The 19,040-nt window shown below is 44.3% G+C and overlaps 1 protein-coding gene across 4 annotated transcripts; it reads right to left on the bottom strand.

Annotated features, from left to right (window-relative positions):
- Positions 1-2,981: 2,981 nt before the first annotated feature.
- rbm46 (RNA binding motif protein 46) lies at positions 2,982-18,919 on the bottom strand. Of its 4 annotated transcripts, none has more exons than XM_018663201.2 (11): positions 18,831-18,919; positions 17,599-17,769; positions 17,057-17,237; positions 16,794-16,950; positions 16,406-16,535; positions 15,534-15,631; positions 11,365-11,806; positions 8,923-9,125; positions 8,738-8,840; positions 6,136-6,373; positions 2,982-5,562 (listed from the first exon to the last, which is right to left on the bottom strand). In XM_018663201.2, the coding sequence occupies exons 2-10, from the start codon at positions 17,753-17,755 to the stop codon at positions 6,138-6,140; spliced, it is 1,707 nt and encodes a 568-aa protein (XP_018518717.1). In that variant the 5' UTR covers positions 17,756-17,769; positions 18,831-18,919; the 3' UTR covers positions 2,982-5,562; positions 6,136-6,137. The 4 variants fall into 4 exon arrangements, with proteins under 4 accessions (XP_018518717.1, XP_018518707.1, XP_018518709.1 ...); XM_018663191.1 differs by lacking the exon at positions 18,831-18,919 and adding an exon at positions 18,702-18,821; XM_018663193.1 differs by lacking the exon at positions 18,831-18,919 and adding an exon at positions 18,702-18,821 and having other exon boundaries at positions 8,923-9,122.
- Positions 18,920-19,040: the final 121 nt, after the last annotated feature.

Here is a 19,040-nt window from a genome sequence, read left to right as displayed (position 1 = left end):
CCACCTCAAGAATAAGCAGAAGAAGAAATGAGAAAATATGAGCCACAGAGGAGAGAGGGAGGGAGGGAGGACATTTTTTAGCCTCAGGATGTTTGAAGAGAAACAATGAGGAAGATACAGGAGAAATTAATGTGGAGGTTTTAGCCCTGACTGCAAACGTTGCTAAAGAAGGACAAGTCTTTCACCCACTGAGGTTAAAATTCTACTGCAGACCTGGTTGTTTTACTGTTTTCTTTAAATTCACTAACTTTATACATTTTGTAGCAGCGGGAAAATTACTGACACCCCTTCAGCGTTCTGAAGTTACAATTACACGACTCCACAGAGGGCTTTTAATTTGAAACAGTAACAGGAAGTGGACACGGCGGTAATACCAGGGCAAAAGAAGGGAAAAGAGAGAGAGAGACTCACTAATAGTAAGTTAAATAAAAAACAATTGATCCTCATTCCCCGAATAATCAAACAGTTCCACCAAATCTGAGTCTACTGACAAAAGTCTTTGGGTACGGCCCTCTGCCTCTTCATCTACTGTTGAAGTGATTATTAAGGAAGTTTCTGAACTCCGTTAAAACAAATTAAAGATGTCCATTCATTCTCATCCCACATGGACGTTTCTGTTTCTCCTTCACACAAGTTTCACAGTTTTTCATCTGAGGATTTTGAGGATTCGTCGTTCAATCTGAGAGATGACGAAACATCCAGACTTCATCATAAGATCAACAGCAGCTGATTTCTCACAAGAAAAGTTGAAATGATCAGAAACAGTGAAGATAAGGTAAACCTGTGGCACGGTTACATCTCAGGAGAGTCCTGAGTTTGACGTGGAAAGGTAAAGCTGAAATGAGAATGTTTCCTCCGAGCTAAAATCCTCTTTTCTAAATCCAGTTCTGAGTGAAGAGCTCACACTAAGTGAAAAATGGAAGATCAAACCAAACACGAGGCGTCTGCCAGCCTCTTTCTCTGATTCTGTTCTGTTCATACAGGACGGGTGGAGCGAGGCGTCCGTGGAGACGCCTGACTGGAAACTGAACTCCCGGCGCTGCGGGACGCAACAAATAAGAGGAGGAGAGGAAGCAGAGGAAAAACAAGAGGAGGAGTAAAACGGTGCCGGAGATGAAGAGGAGATTTGTGGAGGATTGTTTTTTTTTTGTTTTTTTTTGTGCTGACGGAGCAAAATGAAAGTGTGAAGAAAATAAAGAGCAGAAGAAGAAGAATGTGCAGAGCTGGTGCTGACTGTGAGGATTACATGGACAATTCATCTGCACACGCTCAGATGTATTTGTTCCCTCCTGCTGATAATCACACATATTTTCTAATTAGAGCCACATAGAGCAGAGGCATTACACCTCCTCCTCCTCCTCCTCCTCCGTTTCTATACTCCCATCTGTTTAACTTCTGCAGCTCCCCCTCCATCTTCCTCTTCCTCTAGTCTCCTCCCTCCAACTTCTCCTCCTCATGAGGTTTGTTTGTGATCAGTTTTCTTTCTCTTCCCTCATTTTATTGTTTTTTCCTCTCCTCTCCTCTCCTCACCCATTTTCTCTCCATCTTCCTCCCTCACCCTTATTTATGTTATTTACGTTCACCTCTTTCCTGATGTTCTGCCTCGTTTCTCCCTCCCAGGTAGAAACAGGAGGAGAGAGAGAGCAGAAAGAGAAAAAGGAGGAGAAGTTTCCCTTTCCTCTGCTGCAGGAAGTTCAATTTAAAAAAGCCCAGAAAGACGACAGGCAGCTGACTCAGCAGGTTCTTACTCAACACAGATAATGAGACTGAACCAACGATTAAAAAAAGCCTGATGAGTCTCACTGTGTTTAGTGAAAGCACGACAACCTAGAAACCGCTCGGACTCAGAGCCCGACAGAGTGAATTACCACTCATGGCTGCAGAGGGCGCTGTCGCTGGAAAACCTGAAGCTACAGATTAACCAATAAAACACGGTAATTTAGTCGTTAGTTTAGACGGAGTGTCTCTGAGGTTTTAACAACTGGTCTGAGACAAAACACAACATGTGACTGGAAAATCTAAATGGATCGATCGATTAATCAAACAGATAAATGATAAATAAAAGAGAAAATAATCATTAGAACTGCAGCCCAACAACATTTCGATATGTACAAGTGGACTGAAGTTAGGAGTGTGAGGTTTACACACACACACACACACAGTGTTCAGCAGTACATTTTCCTCCATCAGCAAGTTAAAGAAGAAAAAGAAAAAGCACTTTGATGTCCTTTAAACATCACACAGCAAAAAAAACAAGGACCTGAAAACACCGCAAAACTCACTTTTCTCATCCAACACACACACACACACACACACACACACACACACTGAAACACACACTGCTGCTACCACAGGGCTGATTACAACAAAGGTGTTGAGCTGTGAGTGCTGACAGGAGAGGAGAGGTGGTGAACAGGGATTATACAGCTGAGTCAGAGAGAAGAAGAGAGACTGCAGCTAAAAAGGCAACAGGAGGAAAAGAGGGATGAAAGAGGAGAAACAAAAACAGGAGAATTTAAAAGACAGAGTTTCTACCCACCTGTGCACAAAGCTTGAACCACAAAAAAAACAAAACGCTGACCTGTTGGGACTGGGACACTTAGTTCACACAGGGACGCAAAACAACGACAAGATGCAAAACAACCATAAAGACTCAAAACAATCACAAAGACTCAAAACAACCATAAAGACTCAAAACAAGCACAAAGACTCAAAACAACCATAAAGACTCAAAACAAGCACAAAGACTCAAAACAACCATAAAGACTCAAAACAATCACAAAGACTCAAAACAACCATAAAGACTCAAAACCACAAAGACTCAAAACAATCACAAAGACTCAAAACAACCATAAAGACTCAAAACAAGCACAAAGACTCAAAACAACCATAAAGACTCAAAACCATAAAGACTCAAAACCACAAAGACTCAAAACAATCACAAAAAGGCTCGAACTGACTAAGATGCGAAACAATTCGTCAGCAGTGGTAAAGTTTTATTCCCAAACACTGTGAATGTGTCCTGACGTACGGAACGTACAGAAGTTACCTGAAGCTTTATCTGTTTCTAAACCACAGACAAAACCTCACATCACTTCAACAATAACTCATGTTTTCTTCTTTACTGTTACAGTTTAAGGCTGGGTTCTCACGTTTTAATCAAACTCTTTATTCTGTTTCTATTTAAAGTGGATGTGACGTATTTTATGTATGTATTTATATAGTGCAGATTCCCTGATTTCTGCTTTTGATTAGGTTTGGATATCTGGTTTGTTAAAATAAATAAGCATTCATTTTTTGTTTTATTATCATTTGTTATTATAATTTTTTCATTTTTAATCACTGAACCGATTCCAATTTCAAATTAAAAACAGGTTTGTTTTTGTTAATTCACTGAATAAAATGACAACAGGGATAAATCATGACCTGAATCTAAAATAATCTCTGTCATTTTTAAAGACAAATAAAAAAAGTCTATTTTTTCAGCCTGAGAACAAAATGTCTGAACAAAACTTGAGAAACTTTAAACCAGCAGAAAGAAACAGAAAGTGGATTAAAGGATCATAAAACATTCCCAGTCTGACTTTAAAGGTGACATAAAACACATTCACATATAAAGTCATTCAGAGCCTCAGAGATTCTGAATCATCAACAAGACATTAACACAAACCAGTAAATCTTATTCAAACCATTAGACCAGAGTGAAAACTCATTAACAACTAAACTCGTCTCTTTCTGTGAATGAAACAACTACATGACGAGTGACTCTGCTTCTAATTCCTCGTCCTCTGATAAAGAAATAAACTCCTGCTCTCCAGCTCAGACAGCAAAAGGAAAATATTTACATTTTTTAGATTTTACTCATTTAACTACAAATCTATATTTTCTGTAAATCTTTTTTTTTTTTTAAATAAAGGTTTAAATGCTGTTTCAAACCGTTTTCTAAGAAAACCAATCTGGTGGGCAGATGATGGTGAAGACTTTTGATTCATTAAACTAATTTATTTTGCTGTGAAAGTGAAATATAAGGAAACGTCTTTAACACTTTGTTTTACATAAACTTTCTGATCATTTCCTGTGAAGTTTCCTCCATAGAAGTTTCCTCTGTAGTCGGGTGTTAATTGTGTGGAGAAAGTGCTGAACTGAAACTGATCTACAAACTAAAATAAAAGTCTGAGAAACTGATTGAGAAACTTCCAGATTCGGCCTCGTTCTCCTCAGTTTCCTCATGTGGAAACACACAGACGAACCATGAAGCCGGGTGAAGTAGGAAACATGGAAAAACACATCTAATGACGCCGCGCTCCTTTTAACTCTTCTCAGCCAATGTGATTTAAATGAGTCTAAAACACCAACAAGAAAAAAGGATCTGGAGGAAAAACATCTGAAATCCCTCAAAGGTTTTTTTTTTCCTTCAAATGACCAGATCTACAGACTCACGAGCAGGAAGTGGGTCAGGCAAACTAGGAAACATGGAAAAACTTCCCGCCTTTCTTTTTTCCCCTTAAACGTTCTGATTCGTCTGCGATGACCAGAGGCTGAAAACATCCCTGAAACGAGCTGCTGTTCCTCAGATAACCAGGAGACGTTGGACGCTTACATCTGGCTTTAAGGTGTTTCCTCCTCCCCTCACATAACTCAGGTTAACACAAACATGAAAGGGAGTTTGTGGCTACAAACACTCCTTTAGAAGAAGAAGAAAGATAAGCCGCCCTGCCCTCCCTCCCTCGTCCTTCTTTGTTTTTAGCTCTCTCTGGAGATGAGTGGTGTAGCGGGAGGATGAAAGGAAATGGAAATCAGACTCTAATGTAGTGGAAAAAAAATCTCTTTCTATTCTTTAAGTCATGGGTCTGAACAGCTGAACGTTTTATCTGAAAACCACATTAACGCCTGTAGAACTTGTTGTATTCTAGGTTTAAGTATAGTGGAGGAAAAGATCGTCTGTTTCTCTTCATGCTTGAAAAATACACATTTTCTGTTCTACTGTTGGTATACATTTGTTACGAAATCATCAGGTCCTGAGACAAAAAGACAAAACAACAAACTGTTGGTAGAAAAGTCTGAGTAAGATGTCTGTGTCCCTGCTGTGGCATTATGGGAAGTGTAAACGACAGCAGAGAGGGAGGCTGACATTTACCAGAAGACGTTTTATCTGTCAGATTTCTGCCTTTTTGTGAAATCTAAACTCTGTCTTTTATTGTTCTGTCTCAGTTTATCAGCAGGTGATGGAGAAAAGAAGCAGAGCTGCTCGTCAGAAACTAAATATTGTCCTCCTCTCCCTCCCTTCATCTCTAACCGAGATAAAAGCTGAAAATAGAGGGAGATGAAACAAACAGATGGAAGAGACGAACGTGTCTCTGTTCGTCCCTCTGTGCTGAACGTCTGGAGGGAAAAATGGCGGTGCTCTGAGCGTCGGCCAGGGGCAGAGCGTTACAGAAACAGGGAAATATTTGGAAGCATAGTCATAATAAAGAAGGTCCTTCCCTTTCTCCGCTGCCTCCCCTTGATTCGCCTCGTCTCCTGTCCTCTGTCCTCTCACTGCCGACTCTCAGAGAAGTCCTCCTGCAACAACACGTCACATGATCAAATGTCTAATGTGACAATATGAACCAATGGTAACTGTGGCTCCAAACTCTTTCCTTTATGTAAAAACAACAGTTTCACACTCATTGTGATGTGGAGGTTGATTTTTCTGGATCCTGCCTCCTCAAATACGCAGTCGCCCCAACAGGACCTCAAACTGTCCCACAAACACCCCACAAGATCCGTCTGCAACCGGCCGCAGGTGGAGCTTCAGCTGCTGTGTGTTAGTGTGAGAGTATCTCACATTTTCACGTTCTATATTCACGTCATGCTGCGTGTGAACTTTAACCACTAAGAGTAAATGAGCTGTCGTGGCTGCAGAGGGCGCTGCTGCTCAGCAAAGTGACATTACACTGCTTAATGCACGAGTGGATTTTCACACACTCTGACGTGCCTCAGCAAAGAGGAACCTCAGTTTCTAAGTGTGTTCAGCCCGTTACCGCCCACTGCTCTGCCTGGCAGGATCTCTGTGAAGGACTTACTGGGCTGCAACATGACCACGTGCTAAAGCTCAGTCACTCTCTGTCATGACACCATCACTGTGTTTCTCACCGTCAGTAGAAAGGCGACTGGGAGCTGATGTAGAGCCTCTGTGTTTGGGAGGCGGGGGGGGTGAGTGTGGAGAGAGATGAGAGGGGGAAGGGCGAGGGCGGGGCAGGGGGAGGGAGGCAGGAGGCGAAGGCCCTGCCGCTGCAGGTCACGACCCCAGGACTGGCAGAGGGGGGGATGGCGAGGGGAGGGGAGGAGCTGCTGGGAGAGTCGCAGGAAGCTCCGCTCATGAGGGACGAGTCTGGAAGAGAGGGAGACGGGGTGAGACATTTGAGGTTTGACTGGTTCCAGTTTTGTGGTCAAGTCTGGACTCTCATGACTCTAAATCTGACACGGTCAGACCCGACTTCAGAGCAAACAAACATGGCGGACGACCATGTGCTCGTTCTGTTCCACCTGAACGTTTAACTTTTATCAGAGAATCACACCTTTGCTGACTTTGATCAGGAGGCGGATCATCTCCCATCACCTGAGTCCAAGACCGAGTCACCAAGGCTGAGTCACGGACACCTGACATGAATCTGTGCGTTGGCTGGTGAACACACCTGACTGCTCTTTCATGAAACTGAATATTATTACAATATCAATATAGCGATCAATATCTGGTACTAAATTGTGTGAGACATGCAGCAAAAGAAAGGAAATGGAGAGTTTTTATCTCGTGGCTCGAGCTCTTCCAGCAGCAGATACTCGGTTCCCTCTGCAGCTGTGAGCAGGAGAAAAAATGGATGCAGTGTAAGAGAGTTTGATTAAAAAGCTGCAGAGACACTCTCTGCTCTCCTCTTCAGGTTTTCAAAAAGTGTCCGGTGGTCGCTGCAGGGACACGAGAGAGCTGCAGCCACACAAACCTGCTTCCTGAGAGTCAATAAAGAGAAAACATTAACTCTGAATCACGTTTCAGCCTCTGAAATGACCCATTTTCTCACTTCTTCTCTCTGCGGCTTCGCTTCCTGCTTCATACTGACGACTTCTCTCAGTCTCTCTTTTAACTGCATGGATGGTGAATTAAAGCTGCACTTAAGCTCCGTCCTCGAGGGACGTGCTTAGAAAAGCTCCTGTGATATTTCAGTGGGATGATGTTCAGGTTCAACAGAAACTGATGTTTGCAACAGTCTCAGAACTTATTGATCGGACCTTGAATGAACGCCTCCAACATGGTTCTGTACAAACCACTACGACTTGAGGAGAGGACGGCGAGTTTGCCGTTAAACCAGCTGTGGTAAAAAAAAAAAGTTCTCCCATGATCTGAGTGTGAGGGATTCTGTAAAACTACATCCACTGGAGTCTTGATTTCTTTCCAGATCGCACACTGTCACTCTGCAGGTGATGTTTATTTTCAAATATCTCATTTTGAACAGAACTCCTCAAAGGTACAACCTGCTGCTCCTGCAGCCAGGCTTTGAGAGGTGCTGGCTCAGGCAGCGCCGTGATTGGCTCAGAGGGAGATCCAGATGGCACGAGTTCAGACTCTGACAGCTGCTGCGACACAGTTCAAACAATACGCGGCGTAAACCGGCTGCCAAGCTGGTCCCTTTCTGTCGAATCTGCCCGAAGTGAGACACACTTTCCTCTCTGAGAATCCAGCTTTCCTTCAGCGTTCAGGTGACCCAGTATTTTAAGTGACTGTGAGGCTCCTGCTGGGTCCTGAACTTTACCAAAAACTTATCAGTCCACAAGCTAAACCACTAAAATGAAACACAGAAACAGAGCATAATGTGAATGTGAATAAATGATGGTGGTCAGATTGAGACTGTAAAAATGTAACAATGAAAACACTGATTAATCTGCTGCTTTGACTCCAGTTCTGTCTGATCTGTTGCATGAAGACCAGTGTGAACAAGATAAACTGTGCAGCCTCCTGCAGGATCAAACAATCCCACTTCATGTTGTTGGTGTATACTGTCTCCTGGCAGACCTCAGTCACATAAAGAAGCATTTTGGAATGAACAGTACTGCTGACAGCAGGCAGGGGAATATATTCAAGATATTAAATGTTAGACTTTTAATATGTTTAAAGAGGCATCTCTGACTGTGGCGTGGGAAGGAGAAAGACTCAGAAGAAAGCAGCTGTTCCTTGGTTTGTAAGTTCAACAACTGAACTAAACTGTATTATATGACAGAGCAGTGTTTTATCAGACACGTCACCTCCCGGAGCAGAAAAACATGTTGCTTTCCCTGCTGCTGCAACAAGTCCAACGACCAAGCTGATTAATACAATCACATGAAATCATTTTTAAAAAGTCAAACAGGGACGTCAAAGAAACGAGCAAGTATGTGGATTCAGCTTCGTCTTGTTGTAGAGTCATTAACTGATGTGTGGGAAAAACTTCAACCACACTGACACAATTAAATTCTATCAAGTTCCTTTACAGGTCCAACTTTAACTTCTCATTCCAGATACATGAACGACCTTGTTTAAGCTCCTCAGACTGTAAGAAGCCTCACAGCGCCTCAGCAACAACCCTGCTGTGTTTACTCCATCCCAGCAAACCAACAGGCCTCATCAATCATCTGTCCAGTGACTGTGTGTGGACGTTTGTGAGCACTGCACGCACCACATGCATGTTAAGGAGGTGTGTGTGTGTGTGTGTGTGTGTGACAGTACCCAGGTTCCACAGGGTGGTCTGTGCAGCCAGCTCTTTGGCGTCATCCAGCAGCACACACAGCTTGTCTGGGATGTAGGTGCTTCGTGTGGACGGTATCACAACCTGCACACACACACACACACACACTCTCTGTTACAGTTCTGTTTCATCCTCTCAGCAGCTGCAGGTAAAGCTGTGTAAAGACCTTGTAGATGAGCAGCAGCTTCCCGTCCTGTCCAGGTGTGGAGTACAGGTGGTACTCGGGCTGAGACCAGCAGTTCTTGCGGCAGTAGAAGTCGAGGAGGCTGGCAGCCGAGCCGATCTGACTGGGCTTCAGAGACAGCAGGCTGGTGGGGGAGAGGGGGGTGCCGGGGAACAGGGGGAACACACACCTGTCCAGGTCATCTGCTGACACAGACACACACAGATATTCAGATGAATGGACAGTGGAGGGGACGGTCAGCGATCTGTGGCCTGGAGCAGCTGCAGTCGTCCGTCAGCGTCACGCGTTCAGCCACAGTTTGTCGTCACCCTGAAGCATTTTAACTGCACACCACCAAAAAACAGAGTCACTGTACTCGAGGTCAGTGTAACAGACTAAACGTCTGACAGTCTGGATCACAGCAAGCATGAGTTAAGAAGAGGTGAAGCCACTACACAGTCAGTGTGAACAGCAGCACTAATTAAAGCTGAGGAGCTGAGGAGTGTCTGTCGGCACAAATACAGACTGAAAACTGGTTAACAAGCTCCCTGCTCAGTTAGAAAACAACAGTGAGAGCATCTGTGTGACAGGTTCAGGATGAGACTGCAGAGGTCGTCAGGGACGTTAACATGAACTCACTGACTTTCTAAGAAGAAAGGCTTTTGTAGAAGAGCTCAGAGCTAAATGAAATGACCAGTTGGAAGCTTAGTGGTGGAGACGTTGACGTCATGTGACCGTGGTGTAGTTGGTTTATAGCCTAACATTAGCTTCTTACTTCAAACATCAGAACAGTGGTGTTCATCTGTGAAGATGATCTGATCAACTAAACCTGAAGGATCAGAGACTTTAGCTGCTCACTGTTTATTTTCATAATTCAGCTAAATCCCACTGAATGCTGTGAAACTCTTGAAGTGAAACTGTCTCTTTCTGTGTAAATGTTAACTTGTAATAACAGAGTCTAAGAAGCCAAACGTTTCACTGTAGCACAGCTCATTAAAAACACAGATCTTAAAGTCAAACGTCTGATGGAAAGCAGCAGTTCAGCAGCAGAGCAGGACCAGTTCTATCTCCATTAAGCTCAGCAGAGATAAAAAGTGACTGAGTCAGCTGCATCTAACTTTACGTCTCCATTACGTCCTCCTTAACGCTCCTCCAACAAATCTTCACTGCTTCATCAGCTAAAGTTTCTTTTACACTCGCTCCATTTTGAGGAAACATTACAAGGTGAAAGATTTCAGTCAGTGAAGACCTGGCGTTGGAGTCATCACAACACCTGCATAAATAAAGAGCTCTCAGAAATGCAGGAGCTGTCCGTGGCGTCCGTCCTCCAGACCACATCAAGTATCGCCGCCGTTAGCGGAGAGTAAACAAAACACTTGAGCTGCTCCAACAGCTCCTGTCTATTAATGAAGCAGTGGAGAGAGTTCATTAGCAAATCAGTCTGTCAACAAACTTCACCTCTTCATTTTTAACATCCATCTGTCATTATTCAGAGAATTCAGAGCCTGGATAACGTAACGCCACAACAATTAAGTGGAGATGAGACTCTGAGGCTCCACCCTGAATCCACCTCTGTCTCCACTATGTATCCAACTCCCAAAGTGAATCTTTCATTCCTTTTCCCAGGAGTCCGTCTCTCTCTACATCCTTCTGTCGTAGGACAGGGGAGGGACAGGGGAGGGACAGGGGAGGGACAGGGGAGGGACAGGGGAGGGTAGCAGCGTCTCTGCTGTGACATCTCTCCTCATAAATATTTCACAGTCCATTTGTGGGAGAGTTAACTCTGAAACTTTTCTCATTCTCAGAGACGCCTGTGGGCGTCAGGAAACCAGACTTCTGCTTCATCACCAGATTATTATCACGGCTGTATCAGTGTAACAGGGAGACTTGATGAGTGTGGTTTGTAATGGATGAGACAAAGTCAGAACCTGCTCGTCATGTTTAAATAAAGAGAGGGATTTTACAGTTTTATATTCATATATATTTTACATTCATTCTAAAACAAAGAGCTGGAGCTCAGCAGCCTGAACAGGTCCAGCAGGCTGCGCTGATTCTGGACCTCTGAACAGCTCAGAACATCGTGGTGGAAAAAAAGGTTTGGGAAGTTTTGAGGAAACTTTAGTGGAGGAAGAAAACGTCTGGGCTCAGTGAAAGAGGAACTGGACACCTGGGATATGTGTTGTAGAGACAGAAAAACCTGTTCTCCCTAATATGACCTCTCTGTAAATATGAAGCATGAAGACATTTGATAAGATCGTTAAAACCCAGGAGCAGAGGCTGGATCAGCCGTTAATGACCATTTTAAACAGACTGAGACGTCAGCTTCACTCGGAGCCTGAGCAGAGGCTCTGATGCTCTGCTCTGAGGCCTGTCTGTTGTTTAATACTTTGGATTCTGTTCATTCAGTCATTGGACACACACACACACACACACACTCCTCCTCACCTCCTGCTGCTCCTGGGTAGAAGGGGTTTCCCAGGCGAGGCGGCAGGGACACAGGCCTGAGCGGAGAGCATCCGTCTCCAGCTCCTCCCATCATCCCTCCATCATTCCTGTGAGGAGAGAACGTCCCGTTCCCTCCTGCTCCTCCTCCTCCTCCTCCTCCTGCTCCTCCGTTGTTTCCCAGGTACCCCCTGCTGTAGTACCTCCTCACGGCCACACCCCCGTCTTTGATCCCTGCTGGTTTGGCCAGCGTCACCTCCACGGTGGCCCCGTCGATCTGGGCTCCGTTCATCAAGCCGAGCGCGGTGACGGCGTCGTCGCGGCAGCGGTAGTGGACGAAGGCGTAGTCGGTGAGCTTCTTGACGCGCTCCACCGAGCCGGGCTTGAAGCGCGAGAACTCCTGATGGAGGGTCTCTTCACTGGTGCTCAGCATCAGGTTACGCACCTGCAGCAGAGGAACACACACACACACACACACACACACACACACACACACACACACACAGAGGCTGTGGTGTTACTGCTGCTGTCATGAACATGACTAACACACAGGGAGAGAACAGGGATTCTCCTTCACTCAGCTCATTCAGGCTGAGCTCCCTGAGCTTCAGAGCAGCTCCAGTCCAGATCAGACCTCTCTGGACTCAGCATTATGTATGTTCCTCATGTTTTGTATATTTCAGTTCATCCAGCTTCTTATTTTCACCTGCTCAGAGACTGTGGATGTGAATGAGCATGTTTCCATCTCCTGTTTTACACTGATGTGCATTCATGTTCACTGCTCCTATCAGCAGGTGGACTCAGACTGTTTCACACAGTTTTCATTCTGAGTCCTGTGCTCTGTGTCTATGTTCATGTGTGAATTAGGAATAAACCTGCCTCCGGTGCAGATTGTTATGAATCTTGCTCGACTGTTTACAGATTAGAGATGCAGCCTGTTCTTTTTGGTTTTTATCAGTCGACAGGAAACGTGCTGACAGTGAATCCAGAAGAACCTGTTGTGTTGTGTTGTGTTGTGTTGTGTTGTGTTTGTGTTGTGTTGTGTTGTGTTGTGTTGGCGTTTGTGTGTGTTGTGTTGTGTTGTGTTGTGTTGTGTTGTGTTGTGTTTGTGTTGTGTTTGTGTTGTGTTGTTTGTGTTTGTGTTGTGTTGTGTTGTGTTTGTGTTGTGTTGTTTGTGTTGTGTTGTGTTGTGTTGTGTTGTGTTTGTGTTGTGTTGTGTTTGTGTTGTGTTGTGTTGTGTTGTGTTGTGTTGTGTTGTGTTGTGTTGTGTTGTGTTTGTGTTGTGTTTGTGTTGTGTTGTGTTGTGTTGTGTTGTGTTTGTGTTGTGTTTGTGTTTGTGTTTGTGTTGTGTTTGTGTTGTGTTTGTGTTGTGTTTGTGTTGTGTTTGTGTTGTGTTTGTGTTGTGTTGTGTTGTGTTGTGTTGTGTTTGTGTTTGTGTTGTGTTTGTGTTGTGTTGTGTTGTGTTTGTGTTGTGTTTGTGTTTGTGTTGTGTTGTGTTGTGTTTGTGTTGTGTTGTGTTGTGTTTGTGTTGTGTTGTGTTGTGTTGTGTTTGTGTTTGTGTTGTGTTTGTGTTTGTGTTGTGTTGTGTTTGTGTTTGTGTTTGTGTTGTGTTGTGTTTGTGTTGTGTTGTGTTGTGTTGTGTTTGTGTTGTGTTTGTGTTGTGTTTGTGTTTGTGTTGTGTTTGTGTTGTGTTTGTGTTGTGTTGTGTTGTGTTGTGTTTGTGTTGTGTTGTGTTGTGTTGTGTTTGTGTTTGTGTTGTGTTTGTGTTGTGTTGTGTTGTGTTGTGTTGTGTTTGTGTTGTGTTGTGTTGTGTTTGTGTTGTGTTGTGTTTGTGTTGTGTTGTGTTTGTGTTGTGTTTGTGTTTGTGTTGTGTTGTGTTGTGTTGTGTTGTGTTGTGTTGTGTTGTGTTGTGTTTGTGTTGTGTTGTGTTGTGTTTGTGTTGTGTTGTGTTTGTGTTGTGTTGTGTTGTGTTGTGTTTGTGTTGTGTTTGTGTTGTGTTGTGTTTGTGTTGTGTTGTGTTGTGTTTGTGTTTGTGTTGTGTTGTGTTGTGTTGTGTTGTGTTGTGTTGTGTTTGTGTTGTGTTTGTGTTTGTGTTGTGTTGTGTTGTGTTTGTGTTGTGTTTGTGTTGTGTTGTGTTTGTGTTGTGTTTGTGTTGTGTTTGTGTTGTGTTGTGTTGTGTTGTGTTTGTGTTGTGTTGTGTTGTGTTTGTGTTTGTGTTTGTGTTGTGTTGTGTTTGTTTGTGTTGTGTTGTGTTGTGTTGTGTTTGTGTTTGTGTTGTGTTGTGTTGTGTTTGTGTTGTGTTGTGTTGTGTTGTGTTGTGTTTGTGTTGTGTTGTGTTGTGTTGTGTTGTGTTTGTGTTGTGTTTGTGTTTGTGTTGTGTTGTGTTGTGTTGTGTTTGTGTTTGTGTTGTGTTGTGTTGTGTTGTGTTGTGTTTGTGTTGTGTTGTGTTGTGTTTGTGTTGTGTTGTGTTGTGTTGTGTTGTGTTGTGTTGTGTTGTGTTTGTGTTGTGTTGTGTTGTGTTGTGTTGTGTTTGTGTTTGTGTTGTGTTGTGTTGTGTTGTGTTGTGTTGTGTTGTGTTGTGTGTTGTGTTGTGTTTGTGTTGTGTTGTGTTGTGTTGTGTTGTGTTGTGTTGTGTTGTGTTGTGTGTTGTGTTGTGTTGTGTGTTGTGTTTGTGTTGTGTTGTGTTGTGTTGTGTTGTGTTGTGTTTGTGTTGTGTTGTGTTGTGTTGTGTTGTGTTGTGTTGTGTTGTGTTGTGTTGTGTGTGTGTGTGTGTGTTGTGTTGTGTTGTGTATTCCCAGTCACATACAGTGTTACTGTTGATGTTCATAATGAGATAAATGTGTAGAAATAATCCCTGTGGAGGAGGAAGCTTCAGGAAGCTGACCAATCAGAGGAGAGAGTGGGCTCATCAGACCTGAGCAGCTGCATAAAGGATCAGGTCAAATAAAATCAGTACAGTCCAGTACAGTCCAGTACAGTCCAGTACAGTGTCCTCACTGATATCTGAGACACAGTGTAATAACAGTCCAAACAACAAAGACTTTATGGACATTCATTTACATTTTGGTGACTCTGCAGCAGCCGACACAGAAACACACACACACAGAAAATCTATTACATTAGACTCTGACATGTGCAGGAGAAAGTGTGTGTGTGTGTGTGTGTGTGTGTGTGTGTGTGTGTGTGTTCAGATTTCAGAGAGAAGAACTGAATTCTGACTGAAGCTGTAAAATAACATCTGTCTGTCCTTCCTCTGATCCGGGGTCAGCAGGCTGAGCTCCACACGTTAATGTTCTCCAGCTCCTCCTGGGAGACGCTGAGTCGATCCCAGGCCAGATGGGACCTGTAATCCCTCCAGTAAGTCCTGGGTCTACTGCGGGCTCTCCTCAGGTGGCATCCTGATCAGATGCTTTTCTTTTCGATGTGAAGGATCAGCGGCTGTACTCCGTCCTCCTCCGCCTGTCTCCACAGCTGCAGCATGTTTTCTTTTGAACAGAAAACATCCAGAACGCTCGTTCAGGTGTTTGTTTTCTAACCTTTCACTCAGGTCTCACCTACACTGTAATGACACTACACTGTCTCTGTCCTGAGGCTCTGTACTGAGGAGTTTGATCACGTATAAGTGGATAATGACGTGTTTGCATATTCAAACACATATTTTCAGAGTCACTGAGGATCGGGGCAGCAGCTTCATCTGGGCCTCGCTCACACTGAAGTTAAGGTGCTTTCAGGTCTTTACGTCTGTTGCCCTCAGATCTCGTCTCAGCCTTTCAGAGTAAAAGCCTCCACAGTAACTGATCCCCTGGAGGCTGAGCAGCTCCTGTGAGTCTCCTCCCTGCTGCTCCGCTCTCTCTCACCTTTGATGTGAACACGCCTGCTGAATATTTCAGAGGCCTCCTCCTAAAGCGCCGACCTTCGGCTGCCGAGCGGCGCAGGAGTCGACGGGAGGAGCTGACCTTTTCATCCGGAATGATCCCGGATTCATTGGAAAGGTTTTACTGCTTTTTGAGGGATATGAACTGCACAGCTTTTTAAATAACAAACCACACTCAGACTCATTATCTACATTTACTTCTGATTCATAAAAAGCTTAATGATGGAAATCAATTAAACTTTTCACCTGAACTCACCTCATTAAACCATAATCGTTATTTAAAAACAGACATACGTACATAAAGGACTCTGACGCGCTGCATGACCTCCTCGTCCACGTCTTTCTCCGGCTCAGCCCAGTCCACCTGGATGGAGTGACCCCACAGCTGGAAGGTTCCTGTTCAACAGAGTCACAGCAGGGTCACGACCTTTTCAGAACATCCTCAAACTCTACTGAGCGCAGACAGACGTCACCACACACAGTACACACACGATCTCACACACACGTGGATCTCTGTTTCTACAAGTCCTTTAAGATTCTGATCCCCGTGTCCTTCTAATAAATCTGTCTGTCCTTCGGTTTTCTCCACCGCTGAGGACGAGCAGCTCTCCAGAACTTTAAAAAAGACCAACATTAAACGACAGCAGGACTAAAGCTTCAGCTGCCTCCAAAATGTTTGCTGAGGGTCTGGATTTGTGTCGATCACATCACTGGTCTTCCTTCGCCCCTGATGAGGCCCCTGTAGCTCTGGGCCCCACTGGAAGGCTGGTGGCACCTGGACAAGTTGTTGTGGTGGAATCAGTCACTTCCTGTTAAACAATGTCCTGTGGGAACCTGCTGTTCACAGGTAAAATAACCAGAGAGGAAGCAGGTGATACATGACTGACTGTGCTACATTAATACTCATATTCACATCAGTCACATGCTGCTGTCTGAGGGCAGTTAAATTCTCCTACACACTGCTGCTGCAGTGTTTGTGCTCTGCCTCCCTCTGCTGGACAAAGGCAGGAACTGACTCACACACACTGCAGGAGGACAGACAGAGAGGAGGAGGAGAGACAGAGAGGAGGAGGACAGGGAGTGAAGAGGAGGAGGAGAGACAGAGAGGAGGAGGAGAGACAGAGAGGAGGAGGACAGACAGTGAAGAGGAGGAGGAGGAAGAAGATGTACCAGGTATGAGCTTCCTCCTCGCCATGGCTGCTGCTTTGTGGGACTCGTACTCGACAAAGGCGAAACCTCGATTCCTGCTCTTGTCTGTGGAGCTGGGATACACGATCACATCCACCACGCCGTCCGTCACCTGACACACACACAGATATGTAAGTATGAGGCGAGCTGTAATCAGAGGGGAACGTGTAGAGTGTTTGCAGCCTGTGTGTGGAGGCAGGTAAAGAACAGACGTCCATGTGTTCACTGTGCTGCTGCTGTTTGTTGTTAATGAGTCGTTTGGCTGTTCTGCACTAAATGGACAAAAGTATGTGGACACCAACTGAAGCACTGACAGGAGGTTCAGACAGAGCGTCGCCTCCTCCTGAGGCTGCGTCCTGACGTGTGTTACCTTCTTCATCTCGTCCATGATCTCGTCCTTCCTCTTGTCTTTGGGGATGGAGCCGATGAAGAGGCGGCAGTTATCCAGACTCACACACACTCCGATGAACTTCCCCGGCCGGATCTCGTAGTTGTCCAGCATCTGGATGGCTCTCTGAGCTGCTTCTCTGGACCAATCACCAATCACCAGTACTTCATCAATCATAAATCAATCATTCATTACTTCCTGTTTTTTCAAAATAAGAGCGGCGTGCGGCGTCAGCGAGCGGTTACCTGTTGGTGTACATGACGAAGGCGTAGCCGCGGTTCTCTCCGCTGAACTCCATCATCAGCCTGAACTCGTAGATCCTTCCTGCTCGCTCAAACAGAGGCACCAGCTTGTCTTCATACAGGTCTCTGGGGATCTTCCCTACGAAGACCTCGCAGCCCCGCGGGGGGGGCGGACCCTCCCAGCCTGGAGCACGCACACACACACACACAAAAACACACACTTATCAACAGAGCAGATGTGTTTTTAACAGGAACCAGATTCACAAAGACATCTTAAGGTCTTAATGTTGAACACCACTTGTTAGTGGTGTTTTTAGTTCGACAGAGGTCCTAATTTACCCAGAATTCATTGCAAATTAGTCCTACATTACCTAACAAGGTGAAGAACCAGACAGCAGGTGAATTCAGAGATCAACGTCTACAAACTGATAAAAACTAAATAAAGGAAATCTGGCTCAGACAAATTCTTTTTTTTTATTTAACGGTGGAAACACAAACGAATCATAATCTGGTTCATCTTCTCGCGGTGTTTCCTGTTCACATACCTGGCGGAGGTCCTCCGTACTTCCTCTGCCCGTTCTCCTGCACCATGTTGTAGCCGGTCTGCTCCATCAGAGCGAGCAGAGCCATCTCTTTGGCGCAGGACGCCTTGAACTGGTCTTCACCCACCAGCGGACTGACTTTACCGGAGTCTCCCTCCATGTCTCCGTCCGACTCTGCCCAGTAATCACACTACACTCAGGCCAACATGATGGTCGACAGCAGCAAAAACTAACTGACATGTGAGTGGTTTCTTTGCCTGAGTTACTAATGTTTGTATTATTATTATTTGACTCATACAAAATACCAGAAAACTAATTAACAATCAATTAAAATTTGGAATCATACTGAACAGACAAACCTGATGAGTCACCTTGGACAATTAATAGAAGAACTGCTGATGATCCAGTTACTACAACTGATCCTTATTTAACTTTAAATTGACTTTCTGGAGACCTGCTGTTTTAGTAGAGACATTTTCGATTCATTTTTCAAATGATAATCCACTTTAAGAGTCATTTCATCCCAAACAACAGACTGAAATCTACAGAAATGACAACATTTCTAAAAAATATCCAACAATTTTAGTCACATTTAAGCGTTTAAACTCTTCACAGAAGGAAACATCCACAACCTGCTGGAATTAACTTCAGTTTCACGTGTAAATCTGCTTTATTTCCTCCATGTCGAGATTTTAATAACATTTAAAAACATTTAAAGTGTATTAAAGTGTATTAAAGTGTTAGCTAACTGACTGCTAACAGAGAATCCCAGAGACTCACGGTGAAGTTTAACTGTTGTTTCGCTAACGCTCCGTTATTTTCTGAACCACCTGGAGCAGCGTTAGCATTAGCAGCACAACTGTTAGCTTTCTAACCGCTGTGTGTTAGCTTTTAATAAAACCCACTGGTAAAACGTCCACTAAATAACACAAGAAGATAAAAACTAGCACAGAAGCCGCGGTTAGCTTTGCTCGTCTTTATGCTAGCAACGGCCGTGTAACGATTTAACGGTAACTTTAGCTTCAACGCAAAACTCCTTCCGACCGCTTTTCGAAGCCAACGGTTAAAGTGGTAACTCAGCTAACGACGCCGAAATCAGCTCTCACCCGCTCGGTCTTTGGCCATTTCCTCTCAGGGTAAAACGATTAATCCGCCAAACGGCGCCACATCGTAGGAAATGTTGTGAAGTTCAAATACAGGTTCATCGAGACTCAAAACAAGCAAGAAACGCTCACCTGCTGCCGCCTTCTCAAATCTACTGGCCAAGACTATGATTGACGTGAAGCTGATTCCCTCTGAGCCAATCAGCGCGGATGTCTGGGGCACGGGAGGCGGGACAACATGTTACTTCCCTTTCCCTTGCAAAATAAAATAAAACATAATAAAATATTACAGATAAAACTGAATAAATTAAAACAAAATAAAATAAGAAAATCAATAAATAA

This window comes from Lates calcarifer, unplaced genomic scaffold, assembly GCF_001640805.2.
Source record: "Lates calcarifer isolate ASB-BC8 unplaced genomic scaffold, TLL_Latcal_v3 scaffold_37_80, whole genome shotgun sequence".
NCBI classification, from domain to species: domain Eukaryota; kingdom Metazoa; phylum Chordata; class Actinopteri; family Centropomidae; genus Lates; species Lates calcarifer.
Note: the sequence above shows the minus strand (reverse complement) of the source record. Positions and strands in the feature narration are given on the sequence as shown.